The 26,181-nt window shown below is 41.1% G+C and overlaps 1 protein-coding gene across 4 annotated transcripts in view; it reads left to right on the top strand.

Annotated features, from left to right (window-relative positions):
• The window catches only part of nbeal2 (neurobeachin-like 2), a 231,554-nt gene that overhangs the window by 157,081 nt on the left and 48,292 nt on the right, over positions 1-26,181 (top strand). For all 4 annotated transcript variants that reach the window (XM_063057260.1, XM_063057242.1, XM_063057257.1 and 1 more), the window contains 6 exons: positions 2,969-3,685; positions 7,193-7,371; positions 11,295-11,454; positions 12,088-12,225; positions 21,850-22,152; positions 25,582-25,731. In XM_063057260.1, the coding sequence (XP_062913330.1) occupies positions 2,969-3,685; positions 7,193-7,371; positions 11,295-11,454; positions 12,088-12,225; positions 21,850-22,152; positions 25,582-25,731 (1,647 nt within the window). The remainder of the gene's footprint in view (positions 1-2,968; positions 3,686-7,192; positions 7,372-11,294; positions 11,455-12,087; positions 12,226-21,849; positions 22,153-25,581; positions 25,732-26,181) is intronic.

Raw genomic sequence — 26,181 nt, 5'->3', positions numbered from 1 at the left:
GCAACCTCAATTATTACATAACTTTACACAAAGCATTTCTATCACTGGGTATATTTTTGCTCAGAATATACTATATAGCAGCTCATAAAAGCAGCTGAATTAGACCAGGGGTATTTTCTTACCTATAGAGATGTGGCACGTGGCCAAGTGGTTAGGGCGTTGGGCTCACAATCTGAAGGTCGTGGGTTTGAGTCTCGGCCAAGGCAGCGTGTTGTGTCTTTGAGCAAGGCACTTAGCCCACACCGCTCCAGTCCACCCAGCTGAAAATGGGTACCGGCAAATGCTGGGGGTTAACCTCACGATAGACTGGCGTCCTATCCGGGGGGGAGTCTTATACTCTCAGTCACTTCACGCCATAGAAACTAGCATAAGCACCGGCCTGATGGGCCACAAGGCTCAGGACAGACTTAAACTCAATAATACACAGAATGTTTGTGAATCTCTGAAAGTTGTTATTGTATTGGATCATGAATTTAGAAGTTAACAGTTGACATTACACAATGTTGAATGGTAAAATTGAAATTAGTCGATCTGGTACTTATTAGACTATGCTAACTATATCACCCATACATCCTCACACATGTATCTTTTCCAGTGAGAGTCACTGGATCATGATCAAGAATAGGCACCAATTTCTCCCTTTCAAGACCAATTTTAACACTTAAGCCACCAGCCATGGGCTATGCTTCTTGTTACCACTATTCTTAACATAGTGGTCAAGTTCAGAATCTTCCCTACCTCCAGATGGTTAAATCTCTGGATGACTGACTGTCTTTTTAATGTAGAAATAAAATAAAGTGGGGGAGACTCATTAAAAATAAATGGATAGTATTTTGTTGTTGTGTATAAAAAGAATGGATACTATTGGGAATAACAGGAAAATACTTGATTTTGGGATATGTACAATGACAGTAAGGCTCACAGATCCCCTGTTACCCTATATATCTTGATTTGACTTGGGTGGACTCCACAAAGGGTATCACAAGTAATCACGATGAGTAAGGAGGGATTGGAAAATAATTTCATTAGGTTTGAGCACAACCAAACTACATTTTGATCGGCCTACAAACAAAAATATTTTTAAATGTATTCTTAAAATTTGCTTTGAAAGTATTTGAATTGAAAAAACTAATTGGTATTTACTTATCAATTTTAGTGTAGTAATATGAATCTCAGAAGACGAATACATTAAGACTAATGTTCAGAAGGGAGAGGGTTTTGAGCAGTCCATTAAAAAGAGGAGAAAGGTTTAGAGACGAAGTCTGGTAAGGGAACTTGCTTGGAGGCATAAGTCACACCTGACCGAGGAGGGGCAAAGGAATTGGATGATACATGAAAGGTCAAAGCAGAGCAGGGCTTAACTAGTACCATGGCAATGATTTAAATTAATCTGACAGGGAAGGTATACAAAGTTGAAGCATTAGAATGGAAATGCAATGTGCATAATGTTAGAATAATATTAGAATAAATAGTATGTCAGAAATAGGAAGGGTCAGGCAGGGGGCAAATGCAAGGTCAACTAGAAAGGGATCTGCTTAATATACACAGAGCTCAGCAATTTAGGTTAAATGCCACAGACAGAAATAACTGCATGGTAATCAATTATAATGCCAGTAATTGAGTCTTGGTTCAAACAAGTGGAGAAATAAACACTTGAAATTCCTAACTGAAGTATATTCTGGAAAGTTACAGAAGGGAAAATGGAGGGGTGGAGCTTGACCAACAAAGTTGTTGCAACATCAGGAAGGGATTAAGTACCTGAAGGTTCAAAATCAATATTCAGTACTTTTAGATATCAAGAGAAAGGGGAGTTGTGCTGGAAAGTGGTGCTGAGATAAAAGATCAGAGATGATGTCAGTGAATGGCAGAGCCTGTTCCAGCTTCAACTTCTAAAGTTTACTTTCATTTGTAAAACTAAAATGTAGATATCTTGTATTTTTGAGCAACAGAAGGATAATTACACTGCTGAATGTATATTATAGGATAGTGGGAAGGAAATTAAGAGGTAGAAAGGCAAAGGAACTATAATGATAATCTACTACATTCGTTAATAAACAAGATTTAGGTGTTACTTACAAGAAAATGGTACAATGTCACCACCTTGAAGATTAAAAGATGGTTTGATGGAACTGTTACAAATATTTTCAATAGCATAAGGGTCAATAAGAAGAATAGAGTACAGTTAAAAGTATCTGGCAAAAAAATCAGAGCCACTATGAGGGGAAAAATTTTCCTGCAGTGAGCTATTGTGATCACAAATGCCCTGTCTGCATAAATGCTGGAAAATAATTCCACACTAACTTGAAAGTGGGAATTAGATAAATATTTGAAAAAGAAAAAGTAGTGGACAATGGGGAAGAGCAGGGGAATGGTGCAAATTAGACTGACAAACTAAAAATTCAGTACAGGCATATTGCATCATAATCTTCCTTCAGTGCTGCTTTATTCTGTAATTCTATTGCAGAAATGCGACAGTAAGTTTGAGGTGTAGAAGGGACTGGGCTGAATGCTTTGAACATAAGAATGAGAAGCATCAAAATGAGATAGAAAGGGACCCAGAGTCAATGTAAGTTGATGTGTATAAAGATAATGATTTGCCACCTCCAGATTCTGTCCAGATACCGTATTATCAATCCAATAAGTTTAAAACACTATATCCTGATGAGAGGACAATCATTTTCCCAAAGCAACACTTTAAATCAGTGGATCTGAAGCAAACTGCCATAGAAGGGCAGTCTGATCTGAGATTAATTAACAAAATATTGACAAGGCAGTTTTAGGATCATGTTGATATAATCCTGAAAATATAGTGGGAAGAACTGTTCCCTTGAATTACAAGAGGCAAAGATTGGGAAAAGTATATTAAGAATTTCATACCTGAATGCTATAAATGCAGATGGGTTATCTGTGAAAGTACATTTTTCTGGACTTCAGACTTAGTCATCTCCATATAAATTATATTTTCTAGTTATTTCATCTTATTTACTCTCAACAAGACATTGTGCGTCAGTTGGCAAAACAAGCTGGATGGCAGGACAACTTGACCAAACTCTACATCAAAGAATCATATGAGTCTCGAGAGGCCAGTCTATCAAGCTCATTTTCCAACTACTCCATAGATTTACTTAAGAACTCGTATCAGAACCAAGAACTTATCCAGGAGCAAGGTAAAGAGAGGAATAATCAGAGAAGCAGTCAGTCAGACTTCCAGGATTGCGAGGTCTTTCTTCCCTTCAACATGGATCTCAACGATGACATTTCGGAAGGACATTCTGATCTTTCTATGTCACCTGGTTTCCCTTCTGGCAAGATGAAGGCCTTTGACTCCTTGAACTTCAAGTCATTTGATTCCTTGGAGCATGGTAGCACAATAGACAATCCTATCTCAGCTGAAGTTGCCCTACAAGACATAGTTGAAGATGCTTTCTATCAACCCCTGTCACCTTTCACAGTCCCATCTTTTGACCTGGGAATGGACGTGGGGAGTGCCAGTTCCTTTACTACATTGGAGAGTGGGAATCTAACTCCCGTCAGCAAATCAGAAACACCATCTCCACTGGAGAGTTTCAAACCCTTCCCAGCTGTTCGAACGTGGAAAAGTTCCAGCTTATCCAATGTTCTGGATGACAGCAGTTACCAGGAGAATCTTCCCAGTGATGATGCTTCCAATACCAGCAACCCTCAGGTAACATAATGACCCATTGGCTTTATTACAGTATTTCTTTTTCTATCTATTCATTTGGTGGGTTTTCATCAGGGCATAACATGTGAAATGTTGCACTTAAGAGGTCAAGTGTAAGAGGAAAGTATGCAGTAAATGGCAGGACCGTTAGGAATACTGATGTACGGGGGGATTTTGGGGTGCGGGCCCATAGCTCCCTGAAAGTGACAACACAAGTATGTATAGTAGTGAAGAAGGTGTATGGCATACTTGCCTAAATAGTGTAGGGTGTTTAGTATAAAAGTCAGGAAGTTATGTTGCAGCTGTATAAAACTGGTAAGGCCACGTCAGAAACATTGAGTTCATTTCTGGGTGCTATTTTACAGGAACAGGGTGGAGACTTTGGAGAAGGTGCAGAAGAGGATTGCCAGTCTGTTGCCTGGTTTAGAGAGAGTGTTAGCTATTTGGAGGGGTCGGACAGACTTGTATTGATGGTTTTCTCTGGAGCATCGGGACTGAGGGGGCAACCTTGTAGAACTATGTTATGACAGCAATGGATAGGGTAACTAGACAATGTTTTTCACTGAATGGAAGTCGCAAATACTAAAAGGCATAGGTTTAAGGTGAGAAGGGAGAAAGTTTAAGGAGCTATACAAAACTACCTGTCAACCATCAGGCTCTTGAATAAAAAGGGAAAATGACACTCACTTGCTCCATCATTGAAAAGTTCTTACATCTAGTGATTTCACTTTAAGAACATTTTATCTCATTATTTCATGTTCTCGTTATTATTGCTATTTATTTATATTTCCATTTGTTGTCTTCTGCACTCTGGTTAATCTTTCATTGATTCTGTTATGGTTACTATTCTAAAGATTTGCTGAGCATGTCCACAAGAAAATTAATCTCAGGGTTGTATATGGTGACATATACTGTATGTACTCTGATAATAACACTTACTTTGAACTTTGAAAACAAGTGTTTTACACAGTGTTAGATACCAGGAACACACCACCAGGGAGATGATAGAAGCAGCTATGATCGTAATGTTTAAGAGACATTTGGACAAACACATATGAGCAGAGGACAGCAGAATATAGACCTTGCACAGTCAGATGACACTGCTTAGATTTGCAAAGACATCGTGAGCAAAGGGCCTGTTCCTATTCCGTATTGTGATATGCTTAAAGTAAATGATCACCCAATGTGACAATGAGATAATTGGTAAATAGGCTTATTGTTGTCACATTCGAGTTTCAGTGGAAAAGCTTTGTTTTTCATGCTATACATACAGGTAATTTCATAGCAACCCTGTGTTGAGGTAGAACAATAACAGAATACAGAATAAAGTGTTACAGTTACAGGGAAAGTTCAGCACAGGCAGAGAATAAGACACAAAGCTGTAACAGGGTGGATTGCGTGTTTAAGAGTCCCTCTTATCATACTAGGAGACAGTTAACTAGTCTTCTAACAACAATAGAGCCTTGAGACTGGTGATATGTGTTCTCTGGCTTTTCTATCTTCTACGCAGGGGGAGGGGAAAGGAGAGAGAATGACAGGGCAGATGGGTTCATTAATTATGATGACTACTGTACTGAGTTAGTGAGAAATGTAGACAGTCCAAGGAGAGGAGGCAGTTTTCCATGATGTGATGAGCTGTGTCCACAACTGGAGTTTCTTCCAGTCTTGGGCAGAGTAGTTGCCATCTGGATAGGAAGCGTTCAATGGCATATTGATAAAAATTGGTAAGGGCCAAATGGGACATGCCAAATTTCTTTATCCTCCAAAGGAAGTAGGGGTGCACTTTCATGGCCATGGTGTTTACCTGGTTGGAGCAGGATAGTCTGTTAGTGATGTTCACTCCAAGGAACTTGAAGCTGTCAACGCTCTCAACCTCATCTGTAAGCAGGAGAATGTGCACCACCCCCTTTCTGAAGACAATAACCATCTGTAAACTTGTAGATGGAGTTAAAGCAGAATCTGGCCCATACAGAATTCCACTTCATATCTCATCCATGCTATAACCTACTTGGGTGTTTGATGGCTCTGCGTAATGGGAATGCTGCACAATATCTAACCTGTGCTGTTGTTTGCCTGAAAAGAAATAACTACTGATTTTAAAAAAAGAGCATCCTTAGTTTAAAAATGAATAGCACCTCAAGCCCAGCATTAATTATCCTCCCAGCAACAAAACAGAACATAAAACATTCCAGAAGTTGGTTTAAGAAGTACTTAAGTTAAATTGAAATGAAGCCCATAGTTACGCTTACAAAGCCTCTGACATAATCTTGATCACTTTAAATGAGACATTAGAATTCCTGGAAGTCAAATGTTGATGTGCCCATTTGACTGCTCCCCGATGAAATAATCATTTTGTTGATTCCTTCAACTTCCTCTGCTCTTCCCAAGAAGATGGAAGTTCATGTTAGGGCTGTGTTGTATGTTCATGCATTGGTACTTCCAGCATGAGTCAAAGTATGTATCTCATCGAACTACATAGGGCTGCGTGGGGAAAATAGCATACAGACGGTCCATTCAGCCAAACTTGTCCATGGCAGTGTCAGTCTAATAACTTATTCCCCTCTGCCATATGTTTGACCAAGAGGAATCTCATCAAAAAGAAACATTGAAGTTAAAGGCAGGCTTCTTGTCATCCAGCATAAACATTTTAAACCATCGGTCAATTAGCAACTCGATACATCCCTATGTGGCTCCAGACCTTCAGATTTGTATTAATTCACAAGTGTACAGCATTTCTCATCTACAATATCTCATGTTTCCTGTGAATTACACAAAATCTTTGTTCTTTTCCCTCTTCACTACTCCCCGTAGAGACTTGAAATGTTCTCTGTGCAACAGGGCACAGCACACAAAACTTCAATTTGCTTAGCAAGTTTTTTTGGCAATGTAAGAACAGAAGCAATTAGGGAAGAGCTATCTTCAATTCAAAGAATAAAACCTTACTCCATCCATTGATCAGGAAGCCTTTTAGTTTCATTTTATTACCCATCCTCATCCACTTACTTAACAGCTCCAGAACCAAGGCTGCTCTGGTCCCAGCTACTGCATCGACTTAGGATCTTCAGCTCATCAAAACTTTCTTGCTTGTATCCTATCCTGCATTAAGAATAATTATTTGATCAACTCTGGCAATGACCATATTCATAGGTTTCCAATCCCTCATCGCTTTATTCCGATATTTGAATAATTTCGATCAATCCTCCCATACCTCAACAATTTTGTCATACCCTAAAACCTTGCCTCTTCTTCTACCTGAACACCAGCAGTCAGATAACATCCATTATCAGGGACTGTAGAAATAGCACCCCTCTTGTTGTCCTTAAAATCTCCTTCCTTTACCAAGATTGTTATAATTCTTTTAAACCTCCCTGTTGCCCTTCATTCATTTTGCTTATAAGTCTGTGGAGCACCTAGAGTTGTTTGTGACCTTCAAAAAGCTTGTCGTAGCAATATGGAACTGAAAAAAATCTGATAATAAAATTACCTCAATCATTTTATTTCTCTTCCCAGCAAACACCAGAGGAAGAGCTTTGCAACTTGCTGACTAATATCATCTTCTCTGTAACATGGCGAGGGGTGGAAGGTTGTGAAGATGCAGCTTGGAAAGAGCGAGGACAGGTCTTTTCGGTCCTGACCAAACTTGGGGCAGCTTGTGAGCTGGTGCATCCACCAGATGAAATCAAAAGAAGGTCTGTATTGTACATTAATGTCAATTACAACTCAGTGGCCACTTTATTAGGTACACCTCTACATCTGCTCGTTAATGCAAATATCTAATCAGCCAATCATGTGGCAGCAAGTCAATGCATAAAAGCATGCAGACATGGTCAAGAGGTTCAGTTGTTATTCAGACAAACTATCACAATGTTGAGCAATGTAATCTAAGTGACTTTCACCATGGAATGATTGTTGGCGCTTGAGTATCTCAGAAATTGCTGATCTCCTGGGATCTTCATGCACAACAGTCTCTAAAGTTTACAGAGAATGGTGGTGAGAAACATCCAGTGAGCTGCAGTTCTATGGACAAAAATGCCTTGTTAATGAGAGAGATCAGAGGAGAATGGCCAGCCCAGTTCAAGCTGACTGGAAGGTGACAGAAACTAAAATAAACATGTGTTACAACAACGGTGTGGAAAAGAACATCTCTGAGTGCACAACACATCCAATCTTGAAGTATACGAGCAATAGAAGACCATGAACATACACCTAGTAGCCTTTTTATTAGGTACAGGAGCTACTTAATAAAGTGGCCACTGAGTATAAACACAGGGTTCACCCTTTAATCATCCATCCCTCTCCAAAGCCAGTTACTAAACTGAAGGAAACAACTGTGTGTAAATATATTTTTAAAAAAGTGGACTCCTTATTGGGAGTGCAGTTCTTTGATTGTTTTAAGACAAAGCCTGGCTTAAGTAAACAAGAGAAAAAAAGTTCACGGAATAAATTTTCAGATGTTGAAGTATTTGAGGATTGATGCTAAATTGAAGATAAATTATCAGAAATGAAAAGGGAAATTCTGGAATTACTCTACAGATAAGCAGCATCTTCAGAGTGAAAAATACATTCCTAGTCAATAATATTTTCAGTAATTTATTTCAGATTTCTAGTCTCTCTGCTGTGCAACTGACAGCAACAAAGGAAGACCAAACAGTTTAAACTGAATGCAGTCAATTTTGAATTCCCTTGCTTGGTAATGGCTTCAGACAGGGGATTGCTTGTAGCCCTAATTTTGCAGGCTTCATTTTAAAGAAGGGTGCCATAAAATGCCATGTGCTTAACATGGTAATTGGGACTTCAGTTGTCAACATAAGTACAATCGATCACAGTAAACAATGCAAGTTCTAATCAGTTCCATGCAAAGTAAAATTTGAAATGTTTTTGTAGATCCTGGATCCGCAAAATCTTGATTTCAAAGCCCAGCACAATTGACCTTGCAATGGTGTTGCCCAGGTTTTGATGTTGAATTTATTGAGCTACATCAAGGAACCCATTTGGAAACCTGAATATATTGTGAAAATATTGAGGGTGATGCAGAGGTATGGAGTTAGAAGGGGGTGGCCTTGGCAATCTTCAGGTCAAACACCAATGAGCAAATATCCTGTTACCACCCAGTCCTATGTTCAGACCAAGAGTATAACAGATGGTAAACTAGGGCCACTTGATCTCATTCTCCCCAGTGTATTTGTTGTAGCAGCATATTTATAGCATTATTGGTACTACACAGTCAATATAGATTACCATTCTCAACAGAGGACACCCTTTACCCAGTGGTGTGGCATTGCAGTTGTGTTAAATGCAACTGATGCAGGACACAAAATTAGGGGTACTGTAACTGTAGCATTGTGGACCATGAGCAGCAAAAGAACTGCACTCCACCACAATCTAAGATGTTCATCAGCGCCAGCTGCACCTCTATCCAAACTCTTCAAAATATCACCATTGATTTCCACATAACAAAGTGGAAGATCACCTCAGTGTGCCCTATCAAGAAAAATCAGGATCGGTCGAATATCCCGTCGTCGTGGCTATCCCTCGAGGTCGAGGATGATGGTCTTCGTTCTGTACAACGCGAAGACGCCTGTGCATGTATTTGTTTAACGTGTACTTGATGTTGCACTCCAAGAAGCACATGATACTTCACAAATCAACCGACTTATTCCAATGGCATGGAAACCACGATGGCTGATGGATTTGTTGCAGCCTTCATCGGCCTTCACAGCCGTTGAGTTCGAAGTAACTTCGTCTGCCTGTTTCACCGTTGAGGTCTTGGTTGGATTGCTCTTTGTCAGGGACCTCACCCTCGACCTTACCGCCATGGGTGACCCTACCAGGAGCATGGCTCCAGACGGCATCGCTCTCGGGATCTCAGGACCACACAAGCCTCTCCACCGCAACAAGCTGACAATCCACAGAGACAATGGTTGAATATAACCAATTATTATCCCATCATTTGCACTCAATCATCAACAAAGTGATGAATGGCATTGTCACTAGTACTATCTCAGCTATAAACCTATCATGGGTGTTTGCATTGGGTTTTGCCAGGCCAACTGGGTTTTAGACATCATTACTGCTTTGGTCAAAATCCCAGTTGTCTGGTTTCCCTCCACAGTCTAAATAGGTACCAGTTAGTAGGTTAATTGGTCATTGTAATTTGTCCCAAGGTTAGGCGAAGGTTAAATGGGCGGGTTGCTCGTCAGTGTGGCTCATTAGGCCGGAAGGGCCTGTTCTGTACTGTTCAATGAATAAGGCCAGCTGATTGGCAGCTTATTTATTGGTATTGGTTTATTATTGTCACATATACCAAGATACAGTGAAAACCTTGTCTTACATATTGTTTATACAGACCAAATCATTCCACAGTGCATTGAGCTAGAATACGGTAAAACAATAACAATACAGATTAAAGTGTCAAAGTTATGGAAAAAGTGCAATGAAAGAAAATGATAAAGTGCAAAAGCATAACGAGGTAAATTGTGTGACTAAGAGTCCATATTATTGTATAAGAGATCCATTCAAAAGTCTGACAATAATGGGTAGAAGCTGTCTTTGTGCCTGGTTGTATAATGCTAAACAATTGCTTTCTCGATTACTGTGATTATAGTGTGCACCATCTCCAAAGGCATTGTACTTAACTCATCAAAGCTAAGCTAACAATACTTCCCAAACACGTGAACTCATCTTCAAAGTCAACTGTAACATGTAACCAGAAAACCACACCCTGCAGTTTTTCTTTCAAATTAGGAAACATCCTGACTTGTTGATATATTACTTTTCCTTCAATACTGGATCTAAGTAGTGGAAGTTTAAACTGAACAGCACTGTAGAATACCTTAGCTAGAAGGATGCAGCTGTACAAGGTGTCCTTCACAAGAGCAATTAAGTGTAGACAATAAATATCGGCTTCGCAAGTGACACCCACAGTTCGTAACTAATAGAGAAATCAGTAGGCACATGGAAAGATTCCACAAAACCTGTATCACACATACCTCCATTAGATTGATTGCTTGAGGGTTTAACATTGACATAAACACCAAGCAAACTTTGTTGCTAGTTCTTGAAAACTAGAAAGTGGTCTTCCATCACTTGGACAGGGCTTCCTTGCATCTGCTTCATGGACCTGAGGTTCTCAATACCATCCAGACCAGTCCTTCTCCACTGTGAAGAGTCAGTTGGGCACAGGTTCCCTGGAATGGAAATTTATGGTATACATCTTCAAGGTAGCTTTGAACTCAGTCATGATCCTTTATCTCTGTCCACCTGATTATCTCACTAGATGGAGCTTAGAATAGACATCCTGTTTCAGAAAACTAGTATTGGCAGTATTGCTGAATGGGTTTAACTAGAGCACCAATGCAGTGATGTTGACCTGGGAGAGGACAATAAGCATTGGTTTTCTTAACCTTCCACTGAAATTGAAGGATTTTTCAAAGTAAGCATTGTGATATTTTTCCAGTGACTGCAATGCCTACTATAAGGTCTCTGAAGTAAAATGGATCACTGCTGCCCTGTAGACTGCGAGCTTGGTTCTAGATCCAAGGTTTTATCAATGCTGGATAAATTCTGTTATAGCATTGACAATGTGATTGTTTTTTCTCGCTCTGAATTACAGCTTGTTGGAGATGATGCTGGAGTCTGCATTCTCTGACATCAAGGATTCCACAAATACTATGCTGACCAGCCACATTCACAATGTTCTGAAGCTGCTCCGGCTGCTTCAAGACTTCCTTTTTTCAGAAGGCCAGAGCAATCAAGTGCTGTGGAGTGAAAAGGTAAGTAGTGGCTATGGGTGTAGAGCAGCAGATGGTGGGGTGATGGTGTCTGTCAGAGATGAATGGAGATTGGGCTTGCTTTAATGACTCTGTGGAACTGAGGAGAGGTGGGGATGTGCAGGGTGTAATGTGGTTCTTATGCCTTATAAACTTGACCATCCTAGGTTGCACTATTAGCTAAATCTGGCACAGTTCATCTCTACTGAATGGGGAGATTGTTGAGATGGAATTCCTTCACTGAGTAGCATTGCTCATGCGACATTGTCCCACCATGTGAACCGTAGTGTTCAAGAGAAAAGGCCACTGCAAACCGATGATGGCATTTTGCTGATGGCAACCATATCCACACATAATTATCAGAAAAAATACAACTGAGTGCACATGTTTGGTTTTGATCAGTATCCTAACTGCTGCAAATTTTTGCAGTTTGTTGTTGGAGGACAGAAATGAACTGGTCTGTAACACTAGTCAAAGGGTCTGTTGAGGCTTGAAATATATATATTATGATAAGAGAATAGCAATAAACATACAGATACAGAGAGAGATATATGTTCATATTTAGAGAGAGGGAGATAGAAAGAGAGTGCAATAAAGATAGATCAAGTGATTAGTTGCTGTGTTTCCTGTTTTCAGATTTTGGAAGGAACTATTAACTTACTGGACAAGCTCGCTGTTTGGTACCATTCAGACAATGGAACATCTGATCTGAAGGAAATGGCTCAGATTGGCCTCAGGATTATCCTGGGCTACATTATACAGGATGATATGCAGGTTTGTTAATCAGCACACGTGGCATCTTGATCTCAGCATCTGAGGCTTCAGCTCGTGTCAAGCAGACTGTTTGCTTCCCTCATCTCCCTGACATCCTCCAACCCTCTTTAGCATTAGCAGAAGTTAAATGTATGAATCACAGCCATGAATATAATACGTGGAAAGTTGGAATGTCCACCCACCACCCTGAGATAGAGAATTCCAATGACATAGAAGCGTCTGCAAAAGAAATTTCTAATCCTAGCTCGAACAGCCAATCCCTAATCCTTAAATTCTGACTCCTCACTGAGGGTCTCCAGCTGGAAGGATCTTTCAAGTCCTTTTAATTGCATTGCTATGTCTGAATGAGATCCCTAACCTTCAAAAATAAAGATAAAATGTTGCTTCACAGGACACTCCCTCATATCAGGATTCAATTTGGTGAATCTGTCCAGCACTACAATCTCCTCATGCGTCAAAGGAGACCAAATTTGTGCACAGTTCTCCGGAGCCATTAGAGCCAACAAAGTGTTTTTCTTTTGTAATCAAACTCCTTTGCAATAATGAGCAACATAAATTTTATCTCCTAATTGGTTGCAAATTTACTCACTGCACCTCATGACTCTGCTCATCTACATAACTTGATACATTAACACTTAATAACTTCTCACTGTTTAACAACTGTTTTCCTATTTTTCCTACCAAGTTTTCCCACATAGCACCACACTTGCTATGCTATTGCCAACTTACCTAACTTGTTTATATCTCTGCATATTCTTTGCATCCCAGCCTTCTTGGCTGATTTTATGTAACCAACAAACTTGCATGTGTGCATGTACTCATAGGCCCTGAGATAGAGAATTCCAATGACATGATTTCCATCATGGGCACTACCCTCCATAGTATCCAGGATATCTTCAAGGAGTGATGCCTCAAGAAGGCAGAGTCCATCATAACGGGCCCCCATCACCCAGGTCGTGTCTTATTCTCATTGCTACCATCAGGAAAGAGTTGCAGGAGCCTGAAGGAACCCACTCAATGATTCAGGAACAGCTTCTTCCCTTCTCCCATCTGATTTCTGAATGGACATTGAACCCATGAACACAGCCTCATTACTTTTTTGTTTCTATTTCTTCACTACTTACTGAATTTAGATATATAAATTTAACTATATAAAGATATAAATTTATATATATATATTTACCGTAATTCACAGTTTTTTTTTCTATTAATATGTCTTGCATTGTACTGCTGCCACAAAGACAACAAATTTCATGACATATGCCGGTGATATTAAAGCTAATTCTGATGTGTTCTCTGCCTATTCATTCAATTCCTTAAACAACTGTGACGAGCTCAGCTGCCAGTGTTGATCCCCATTGGTAATAGTACACCAGGCTGAAAATGACACATTCATTTTCGATACGCTTTTCTGCTCTTTAATCAATCCTTTACTCAAGGTATAACTGGCAACTACGTGACTCATTAACTTAATTTAATTTATGAACTAACCTTTTGTTTGGTATTGTAGATCCACATCTGTTGTCCACTGGTTCCTTTTCATATCCCTTCATAATCATATCATCAAAAGACTCCTACAAATTAGGCAAATATTTACTTTTCCTTAATGAACCCATGTTGATTCTATTCAATAATGATTTCTAAATGACCTTCTGCTGTAAATTTAATAATAAATTCCAATAGTTTGCTGATGTCCAGATGACCTTTCTCTTTTTTTTTAAACTGTTTTGTCCCGTGGCCAAGTGGTTAAGGCGTTCATCTAGTGATCTGAAGGTCACTAGTTCAAGCCTCAGCTGTGGCAGCATGTTTGTGCCCTTGAGCAAGGCACTTAACCACACATTTCTCTAGTGTCTGTGCAAAGAGTGGCGCCCCAAACAGACTTCCAATCTGCGCCTTGTAAGGCATGAAAATGCCTGACGCAGGCCTCTCATAGTCTGAGTTGACGTCCCCCTTTTTCACTTCCAAGCTCCTGGTTTACTACAGGTGGATCATATATACATTTATAACGAATTCTGAAATATTTCTTCTCAGTTGCAACATGGTGGCTCAGTGGTGCTGCTCCCAGTCAGTTCCAGTGGCCCGGCTTGGGATCTGACCTCACTGACAGTCTGTATGAAGTTCAGATGCCTTCCCTGTGAAGCAACGTGGTTCCTCCCAGCTGCTGTAGTTTCCATCTGTGTCTAAAGGGACATTGGCTTCTGTAAATTACCCTTAATTAAAGAAGATGGCAGAAGTTCAGGAAGGATTTGATAAGATCAAGAGAGAGAAGGTTGCTGGGAAGTAGGTGGGGGAACGAATCAGGAATGATCTTACAGCCAGGTTTTCATCGGGGCATGACCGCGTAAGCGTGTGGGTGTCAGCAAGTTAGACCAGCGGGAAGAGTTTAAAAGGAGACAGTTCTTTCTTCAGCAGTTTGATCGAGGCACAACTGTACAAGTGCATGGACTTCAGCGAGTCAGACTGGCGGGAAGAGTTTAAAAGGAAGAGAATTTTATATAGTGGGTGGCAGAGTAGAGGGAGACAAAGTACGAGGGCTTTGGCTCAACGGGGCTTCAGCAATAACGGGCTGAGGCGAGGTAAGTTACTTGTGAGGAATAGAAACAGGAAGTATGTCTGTGAGGCCACTGTTCTGTACTATGTGTCACATGGGGAACGTCCAGGGGACTCCCAGCCTCCCGGACAGCCACACCTGCACCAGGTGCATTGAGCTGCAGCACCTTAGGGACTGGGTTAGGGAACTGGAGATGCAATTCGATGACCTTCGACTGGTCAGGGAAAGTGAGGAGGTGAAAGAGAGGAGCTATAGGCAAGTAGGTCACACTGGGGCCTCGGGAGACAGTTAAGTGGGTAACAGGAGAAGGAAGGGCAAGAGTCAGATACTAGAGAGTACTCCAATAGCTGTCCCCCTTAACAATATGTACTTCTGCTTGAGTATTGTTGGGGGGGTGGGGGCGGTTCAGCCTACCTGGGGGAAGCAACAGTGGCCGTACCTCTGGCACAGAGTCTGGCCTTGTGGCTCAGAAAGGTAGGGAAAGGAAGAGGATGGCAGCAGTAATAGGGGACTCCATAGTTAGGGGGTCCGACAGGCGATTCTGTGGACGCAGGAAAGAAACACGAATGGTAGTTTGCCTCCCAGGTGTCAGGGTCTGGGATGTTTCTGATCGCGCCCACGATATCCTGCAATGGGAAGGAGAACAGTCAGAGGTCGTGGTACATATTGGTACCAACGACACTGGTAGGAAAAAGGAGGAGGTCCTGAAAACAGACTACAGGGAGTTAGGAAGGAAGTTCAGAAGCAGGACCTCAAAGGTAGTAATCTCGGGATTACTGCCTGTGCCACATGACAGCGAGTATAGGAATAGAATGAGGTGGAGGATAAATGTATGGTTGAGAAATTGGAACGGGGGCAGGGATTCAGATTTCTGGATCATTGGGACCTCTTTTGGGGCAGGTGTGACCTGTACAAAAAGGACAGATTGCACTTGAATCCAAGGGGGAACCAATATCCTGGCAGGGAGGTTTGCTAAGGCTATTTAGGAGAGTTTAAGCAACACACATCAAAGTTGCTGGTGAACGCAGCAGGCCAGGCAGCATCTCTAGGAAGAGGTACAGTCGACGTTTCAGGCCGAGACCCTTCATCAGGACTAACTGAAAGAAGAGCTAGTAAGAGATTTGAAAGGGGGAGGGGGAGATCCAAAATGATAGGAGAAGACAGGAGGGGGAGGGACGGAGCCAAGAGCTGGACAGGTGATTGGCAAAAGGGATATGAGAGGATCATGGGACAGGAGGCCCAGGGAGAAGGAAAAGGGGGAGGGGGCGAAAAACCCAGAGGATGGGCAAGGGGTATAGTTAGAGGGACAGAGGGAGAAAAAGGAGAGTGAGAGAAAGAATGTGTGTATATAAATAAATAACGGATTATTAGCTCCCCCTCGTAACTCCTTAACAATAACTCCTTGCCTGCTCTCCATCTTCCTCTGGCACTCCCCTGCCCCTTTCTTTCTCCCTGGGCCTCCCGTCCCATGATTCTCTCCCTTCTCCAGCCTCGTATCCCTTTTGCCAATCAACTGTCCAGTTCTTGGCTCCATCCCTCCCCCTCCTATCATTTTGGATGTCCCCCTCTCCCTCCCACTTTCAAATCTCTTACTAGCTCTTCCTTCAGATAGTCCTGACGAAGGGTCTTGGCCTGAAATGTCGACTGTACCTCTTCCTAGAGATGCTGCCTGGCCTGCTGCGTTCACCAGCAACTTTGATGTGTGTTGCTTGAATTTCCAGCATCTGCAGAATTCCTCCTGTAAGGAGAGTTTAAACTAGAATTGCTGGGGGGTGGGAACTGAACTGAAGAGACAGAGGAAGGGGCAGTTGGCTCACAAACAGAGAAAGCTTGTAGACAGTGCGAGAGGGAGGATAAGCAGGTGATAAAGAAGGGATGAGCTCAGATCAATGGTTTGAGATGTGTCTATTTTAATGCAAGGAGTATTATGAACAAAGCAGACGAGCTTAGAGCGTGGATCAGTACTTGGAGCAGTGATGTTGTGGCCATTACAGAGACTTGAAATGCTCAGGGGCAGGAATGGTTACTTAGAGAGCCAGGCTTTAGATGTTTCAGAAAGGACAGGGAGGGAGGCAAAAGAGGTGGGGGTGTGGCACTGCTGATCAGAGATAGTGTCACAGCTGCAGAAAAGGAGGAAGTCTTGGAGGGGTTGTCTACTGAGTCTCTGTGGAAGTTAGGAACAGGAAGGGGTCAATAACTCTACTGGGTGTTTTTTACAGACCACCCAATAGTAACAGGGACATCAAGAAGCAGATAGGGAGACAGATTCTGGAAAGGAGTAATATTAGCAGGGTTGTTGTGGTGAGATATTTTAATTTCCCAAATATTGATTGGCATCTCCCGAGAGTGAGGGGTTTAGATGGGGTGGAGTTTGTTAAGTGTGTTCAGGAAGGTTTCCTAACACGATATGTTGATAAGCCTACAAGAGGAGAGGCTGCACTTGATCTGGTATTGGGAAATGAACCTGATCAGGTGTCAGATCTCTCAGTGAGAGAGCATTTTGGAGATAGTGATCACAATTCTATCTCCTTTACAACAGCATTGGAGAGAGATAGCAACAGACCAGTTAGAAAAGCATTTAAATGGAGTAAGGTGAAATATGAAGCTATCAGGCAGGAACTTGGAAGCATAAATTAGGAACAGATGTTCTCAGGGAAATGTATGGCAGAAATGTGGCAAAAGTTCTGGGGATATTTGTGTGGCGTTCTGCATAGGTACATTCCAATGATTAAGGGAAAGGATGGTAGGGTACAGGAACTGTGGTTTACAAGGCTGTTGTAAATCTAGTCAAGAAGAAAAGAAAAGCTTACAAAAGGTTCAAAAAACTAGATAGAAGATTATAAGGCTAGCAAGAAGAACTTAAGAATGAAATTAGGAGAGCCAGAAAGGGGCATGAGAAGACCTTGGCGAGCAGCATTAAGGAAGACCCCAGGGTGTTCTACAAGTATGTGAAGAGCAAGAGAATAAGACGTGAGAGAATATGACCTATCAGGTGCGACAGTGGAAAAGTGTGTGTGGAACCGGAGGAAATAGCAGAGGTACTTAATGAATACTTTGCTTCAGTATTCACTATGGAAAAGGATCTTGGCAATTGTAGGGATGACTTACAGTGGACTGAAAAGCTTGAGCTTATAGATATTAAGGAAGAGGATGTGCTGGAGCTTTTGGAAAGAAACAAGTTGGATAAGTCACTCCGGACCGGATGAGATGTACCCCAGGCTACTGTGGGAGGTGAGGGAGGAGATTGCTGAGCTTCTGGTGATGATCTTTGCATCATCAATGGGGACAGGAGAGATTCCGGAGGACTGGAGGGTTGCAGATGTTGTTCTCTTATTCAAGAAAGGGAGTACAGATAGCCCAGGAAATTATGGACCAGTGAGTCTTACCTCAGTGGTTGGTAAGTTGATGGTTAAGATCTTAAGAGGCAGGATTTATGAAAATTTGGAGAGGCATATTATAATTAGGAATAGTCAGCATGGCTTTGTCAAAGGCAGGTCATGCCTTATGAGCTTGATTGAATTTTTTGAGGATGTGACTAAACACATTGATGAAGGAAAAGCAGTAGATGTAGTGTATATGGATTTCAGCAAGGCATTTGATAAGGTACCCCATGCAAGGCTTATTGAGAAAGTAAGGATGGATGGGATCCAAGGGGACATTGCTTTGTGGATCCAGAACTGGCTTGCCCACTGAAGGCAAAGAGTGGTTGCAAACGAGTCATGTTTTGCATGGAGGTCCGTGACCAGTGGTGTGCCTCAGGGATCTGTTCTGGGACCCCTACTCTTTGTGATTTTTATAAACAACCTGGATGAGGAAGTGGAGGGATGGGTTAGTAAATTTGCTGATGACATAAAGGTTGGAGGTGTTGTGGATAACGTGGAGGGCTGTCAGAGGTTACAGCGGGACATCGATAGGATGTAAAACTGGGCTGAGAGGTAGCAGATGGAGTTCAACCAGATAAGTGTGAGGTGGTTCATTTTGATAGGTCAAATATGATGGCAGAATATACAGTAGTATTAATGGTAAGATTCTTGGATCATTATTAATGATTGTGGAGGATCAGAGGGATGTTGGGGTCTGAGTCCATAGGACACTCAAAGCTGCTGCACAGGTTGACTCTGTGGTTAAGAAGAAATATGGTGCATTGACCTTCATCAACCATGGGATTGAGTTTAAGAGCCAAGAGGTAATGTTACAGCTATATAGGACCCTGGTCAGACCCCACTTGGAGTACTGTGCTCAGTTCTGGTCACATCACTACAGGAAGGATGTGGAAACTATAGAAAGGAGATTTACAAGAACGTAGTCCTGACGAAGGGTCTCGGCCTGAAACGTCGACTGCGCCTCTTCCTATAGATGCTGCTTGGCCTGCTGCGTTCACCAGCAACTTTGATGTGTGTTGCTTGAATTTCCAGCATCTGCAGAATTCCTGTTGTTTACAAGAACGTTGCTTAGATTGGGGAGCATGCCTTATGAGAATAGGTTGAGTGAACTCAGCCTTTTCTCCTTGGAGCAACAGAAGATGAGAGGTGACCTGATAGAGGTGTATAAGATGATGAGAGGCATTGATCGTGTGTGTAGTCAAAGGCTTTTTCCCAGGGCTGAAATGGCTATCACAAGAGGGAACAGTTTTAAGGTGCTTAGAAGTAGGTGGAGGAGATGTCAGGGGTAAGTTTTTTTACGCAAAGAGTAGTGAGTGCGTGGAATGGGCGGTGCTGGAAGCGGATACAATAGAGTCTTTTAAGAGATTCCTCGATAGGTACATGGAGCATAGAAAAATAGAGGGCTATGGGTAACCCTAGGTAATTTCTAAAGTAAATACATGTTTGGCACAGCTTTGTGGGCCGAAGGGCCTGTATTGTGCTGTAGGTTTTCTATGTTCTCTGTTTATATTGAAGGGTCAATTGGTTGCTTTCCCTATTGTAAGAGAATGGGAAATACTTTTAAAACTTTTCTACAATTTTCACTATACTTTAGCTAGTTTATCCCTGGTGCATATACTCTATGATCAGCTTTATTTAAATTCAAGGCTCTGGTTTCCAACCAGTCTCCACCTTCCTGCCACACAAAATTCAAACATAATTGTGATCACAGGAATTTAGAGGGTGCAGATCTTTTGGATATATTAGATTCCAAGTTTGTTCAACTTATTTCTGCTGTTGACAGTTTTAATGGCAGATACAACCGGGAGGTTATACTTATACAGCCTCCCGATTCAATGTGGTCTCACTTTGTCAATGACGTTGGGACTGTCTGATTCTGGAAGATTAGTCTGATGAATTTTTAATCTGTCTTTGCAAAATATCTACTTTTCCCTATGTTTTTAAACAGTAAAACTGGTTTTCTGTTCTCAGCTGCTTACATGCGGTCTGCTGACATATTTGCCATCTCCATTTAATAAGTCATTAAATTGAACCTTTTCTAAATGCAGGGAACATCACTCTTCATTGCAGGACTCATAATGAGCTATTTTTAATTAACTGAGGAAAATTGTTTGTTTTTAATAATGCAACTCCTTGAAAGGCTGGTCTGTGGTTAATTTTCCTCTTTTCTGTAACATTTTTCTTGCATCTTAAATAAATCTCATTCCCCTTTGAGTTACCATTCAATCAACTACAGGGATTAAATTGGGGAATTCCAGGACATCATACCTCATTGTCTGAAACTACATCTTACTTTTGATTGTTTATCTGATGATCTTAAATACACGTGCTCGGTAAACCAATGTTCAATACAGGAAGTTCCCCCTCCCTTTTCATTCTAATTAAAAACCCTCATGATATTTAACATTTTCATTAAAACTTCCCCAAGCCTTTGCTGTAACAAGAACAATTTCAGTTTCTGTCATCACTTCTCATAATAAAACATCCTATCCATAACATTGTTATAATAAATCTCCTCTGCACCTTTTAAGGCCTTGTTATCGTTTCTGGTGTGGTGCCCAGACATGAAAGCAGTACAACAGATGGCAGTGATCCACAAACATTTAACACATTGTCCTTGACATTGTTGTTGGTGTCGTTATTTAAAATCTTGATTGAGCATGCTTTATTAAGCTTTCCATCTTCAACCATCTTAAAAAATTTTCAAGCCTGTCAGGCTCTTTGTTCCATTGTTTTAGATTGTTTCAAAATTTATGGCCTCACTTTTATGATACTTTAGTTGCATCATACTTGGACAAATGTGCAGAGTTCTGATCTCTCATGATACAAAAGACTACTCAAAAGCACTGGAGAAAGAAATACAAAGGTTTATTGCAAATATAATAAAACCAAGAGATTCTAACAAATAGAAAATTGGCTGGGCAATTTGACTTTTTTACTAGGAACAAAAACAGGCAATCAAATAAAGTCGTTTAAAATTTTGAATGTGTTTATATCTTAGATATAGGAAGATATTTCCACTTGGATATTCAAAGTTGAGGCTGCCATAAAAAGATAGTCCCTGATAAATAAATAAGGAATTCAGGCAACAGCATATCCAGTCCATGGTTAGAATATGGAACTTTCGCCGCAGGAGTACCTGAGGCAAATTGCATTAAAGCATTTGAGAGAAACCCAGTTAAGTACATGAAGAATAAAGAAGTACAAGGAAGCAACTTTAAAGTTCTATGGAGCAGGGGTTCCCGAACTTCTTTATGCCATGGCTCCCTACCATTAACCAAGGGGTGCATGGACCCCAGGTTGGGAACCCCTGCTGTAGAGCATAAACACAGGCATTGCCAGGTTCGGGCAATCTTTTCCACATTGCAAATTTATTAAGTTCACACATCACTGCATTCACTAAACCTGGGTAGATCTTCCTATTGCTTTGCCTGATATCAAGTACATACTGAATCAAGTGAAGCTGACTCTCAAGGACAATTCCCTTTTTGGCTGAACTAGATCATTCTTTATTCAACACAATGTTTGGCAATTGAATAGGACCACTGGTTATCATTTATTGGATTTAAATGTGTCATCAGCTCCCTGCCTCTATCGCTGCCCATTAATTATCTACAGTACATAAGCAGACTAGACATTTTTTTCAGTTTGAATTCATCAGTCAGACCTGTGTTCTGCTGCTCTACTCAGGTGTGTGCAATGGCCTGTGTCAAGCTACACAGCCTCCTTCAGACCATGCCGATACGGAAGGAAGAGGCCTGTTTCTTGTTGGGAAAGCTAGATGAGCCTCTCTCCAGATCTATCAAAGACAAGTCAGACATCTTCTCATACCTGATGCCAATCGCCCGCACTTTGATGGACCAATGCTACCAGCTGCTTGAGCTCCAGTATCAGCTGCCGTCCCTGCCTCCCACCAATGGCAGTCCGACATTCTTCGAGGATTTCCAGCATTTCTGTGTCACCTCGGAGTGGAAATCATTCATGGAAAGAAATGTGAGTATTTTAAGCATCTCTGTGTACTATTTGATCATAGTATGACATGTACGGAAGGGTGATTTGGAAGTGCTGTTAACATAATCCTCACTCTTCTGGGCTTCACTATTTAAATACTGTGCTTCCTCATATTGACGGCATCGTTTTCTTCTAGAACATGCAAAATTTTAATACCCATTCTTGGTGTCGATCAAATAGTTTGCCATGATTTATTTTGTGTTTTATCCCATCATATAGTACACTGCATTGTTTGATTCTTCACATTTCACTTACTGTGAAAGTAGGTAGTCCATGTACATCCTCAGAACCTGTTCTCCTTGTTGCTTTTTTACATCCTGCTGTTACCCAGATATCCTGCTTCTTTCTTAATCTTTTTCCTAGTTTCTTCAGCACAATGTGGCCCATACATCTCCCATATTAAATCCTCAGTTAAGCATTAATGTGTGGTGGTGGGGTAGGGAGGTAACCAATGTTCTTGCAGACACTATAAACTAGATTGACAATAATAGGCTAGAGGATGTTTGTAAATGAATTCATAATAGCTTTTCAGATACGTTGTTGAGCTATCCAGGGAAGGGGCTGCCTTGTATCTAGCGTTACACACTGGAACTGAGTTAATTTATAATATTATGATAAAATTATTTTCTAGGGTTCATAATATTTGGATGGTGATGTTATTAATTAATAGTCTTGAATTTCACTGAAACAATTTACATGGATATGAAAGATGACTTGGCTAAAATAGACACAAAATTTAGTTTAAAAACATGACCACATGTTGTGTCAATGACCTTTCATTAAAGTTCTAATGAAAGATCATTGACCTAGAGTGATGCTTGTTGTTTATTCTCTTAGGTTAACATTCCCGGCAATTTATGTTCTTATTTCAGGAGTCTCACATCTGCATCATTTTGTTTTTTTTCATTCAAGGGATGTGGGCTTTGCAGGCTGAGCCAAAATTTAATTGAGAAGGTGATGGGAGAGCTGCTGCCCTGAACCACTGTAGTCCCTGATATGTAGGTATAATCAAAATGCTATTAGGGAGGAAGTTCCAGGATTTTGACCCAGTGACAGGGAAGGAATGACAATCAAGTCAAGTCAAGTCACTTTTTATTGTCATTTTGACCATAACTGCTGGTACAGTACACAGTAAAACCGAGACAACATTTTTCAGGACCATGGTGCTACACAATGTATTTCCAAGTCAGGATGGTGTGTGGCTTGGAGAGGCAACTTCTAGATAATAGTTTCCCATGTTTTTGTTACCTTTGTCCTTCTTAACTAGTAGAGGTCATAGGTTTGGAAGGTGCTGCCTAAGGATTCTTGGTGAGTTGTTGCAGTGCATCCTGAAGATGGTACAAATTGCTGCTGCTGTGATGATTATAGAGTGAGTGGAAGTTCATGAGTGGGGTGCCTACCAAGTGGGACGCTACATCCTGAATGGTGTCAAGTTTCTTGAGTGTAGTGGAGCTGCACTCATCCAAGCAGGCAGAGTGTTCCATCACACTCCTCACTTGAGTCTTGTAGGTAGTGGACAGGCTTCGGGGAATTGAGAGGTGAGTTACTTCCCACAGGATTCCTAGCCCCTGATCTACTCTTGTTGCCATGGCTACTCCAGTGAAGTTTCTGGTCAGTGGTAATGCCCAGAATATTGGAAAAGGGGGTTTCAGTGATGGTGATACCATTAAATGTCATGGGGTGCTGTCTGGATCTTCTTTTGTTGAATACCATTGTTGCCTGACATGCATGGTGCAAATGTTACTTGTCACCTAACAGTCCGAGACAGGATATCGTCCAGGTTTGCTGCATTTTATGTGAACTGCTTCATTACCTAAGGAATCCCAAATTGTGCTGAACGTTCTGCAATCTTCAGTGAACACCCCTACTTATGATGAAGCAGCTGAAGATGGTTGGGACTGGGACATCTTCCTGAGGTTATCCTGAAGAGATATCCAGTGACTGAGACGATAGACCTCCAACCACTACAACAATCTTCCTTTGTGCCTACTGTGATTCCAACTAGTGGAGGCCTTTCCCTTAATTCTCATTGACTCCAATTTGGCCAGGGCTCATTGATGTCATATTCAATCAAATGTTGCTTTGATAAACCTATTTTCACTTTACCTGAGGATTTCAGTTCTTTTGTCCAAGCCTGGACCTCTGCTTTAATAAGTTTAGAAGCTGAGTGACTTTGGCAAAACCTGTCCTGAGCTTTTGAGAACAGAGTTTTCCTAAACCAGTGCTGCTTGTGGGCACTATCACCTATCTCTTTCATCACTTTGCTGATGTTCGAAAGCAAACTATAATGAGGTGGTAGTTAGCTGGATTGGAGTTGTCCTGTTTCTTGTGGACAGGACATACCTGAGCAGTTCCCAGCATTGTCAGGTAGATGCCACTGTTGTAGCTATACAGGAACAGCTTGTATATTAAAATATATGATGGTAGATAAGCAACAGCAATTTTTTAAAAATGATAATTTGCAAAGATAATATATTGATTGTTTATTTTTAAAAAACTGGAGGGAAAAGACTAACTGTGACTTTTAAGGGAAGTTGAAGATCTTCTTCCCAGACAATAGCTTAGAGTTGAAAATGTCTTTTTTCTCCTCCAGCTTGGAGAAGGGGACTTGCCTTTATGTGTATTTTTTCACTCTGGGGATGGCCATTGCTTAGTACCTGCTATACAGGCTTGATGGAGCAAGGTCTTCATCCAATGATGAACAAGTCCAAAACAAGGAATCAAGAGACATGGAGACTAAGAGGGAGTTGAAGTGGGAAGACAGCTAAAGCCTTTTTGGGTAGATGTACATGCTGGAAAGACCATGTTGTTTTGTATATGAATGACAATATCACTAGCAAAACCAGCATTGTATTTTCCATGCCTACACACTCGTTAATTTGAAAGGTTTGCAGCCATTTCAAAATTGACCACATTGGTAGATCTGGAGTCAAAGAAGTCATACCCTAACGATGGTAGATTTTTTTTTTCTGCTGAAAAACACTGTGAACTAGATAGGACTTTACAACAATCTGCTGATTTCATACTTACCATTACCGCTATGAGCTTTATTATTAAAAATTTAATTTAGCACGTGAATTTGAATTCCCAAAAGCAGTAGTAAGATTTAATTTTGTCTTTCTGAAATTCAACTCCAGTAACAATTGCAATGCTCCATACCTGCAACTTCTGCCTTTATTTTGTTCTCCATACCTTGTGTAGGATACAGTCTTGCCTCTACTTCTGTTTCTTCTAGTATGTTCCATTCTGACCCAGAATACTTCTCCCATCACATTATATCCAGTCTTACCTTTAGAGCCTACCTTACTCTGCACTCCTTCACCTCACCTGGCTGTGATCTTCCTATCTATTATTTGTATCAATGGGTTTTATTTGGTGTGATTGCTTGCATAACCACGTATGTCTTTGCAGGTTTTAAAAGCCATGGCTCAATATGAATCGGACACATTCGACACAAGTCACAAACAGATGTCCAGCTTCTGGAACTCCTGTTACGACTCACTAATGAGCAGTGCTCTGCGTCGGGAGCATGAGCGTGGGGAGAGTCGTTCCAAGTTCCAGGTAACTATTGCAGCTCGTGAACGCTGAAGACAAGTTGACCCATTAAGCACCTTTGTAACCTATTGACACTGTTGAGGGCTCCACTCATTATATAATCTCCTGTCACAGATTCTTTTGCTCTATTTTAATGCAGTCTCTGCCTATTTCATCTCCTTCCACAGTTATATGAATTTTATTCCATCATGGACTCTACCTCACCAATTTCCTAAATGAATATTATTGATTCTTTCAGATCCCCAACTATCATCAGCTCCTTCGTCTTCCCTTTTATCATCACGTCAGAAGTGGGAATGCTTGCTGATGGTTGTGCAGGGTTCATTTCTATTCGCAATCTTCAGCAAATAAAGCAATCCATGACTGCGTACAGCTTGATCTAGACAACAGGCACAGACTGGTAAATAGCAAATGACTTCTGTACCACAAAAGTGGCAGATAATGACCATCTCCCCC

This window comes from Mobula hypostoma, chromosome 1, assembly GCF_963921235.1.
Source record: "Mobula hypostoma chromosome 1, sMobHyp1.1, whole genome shotgun sequence".
Lineage (NCBI taxonomy): Eukaryota > Metazoa > Chordata > Chondrichthyes > Myliobatiformes > Myliobatidae > Mobula > Mobula hypostoma.
Note: the sequence above shows the minus strand (reverse complement) of the source record. Positions and strands in the feature narration are given on the sequence as shown.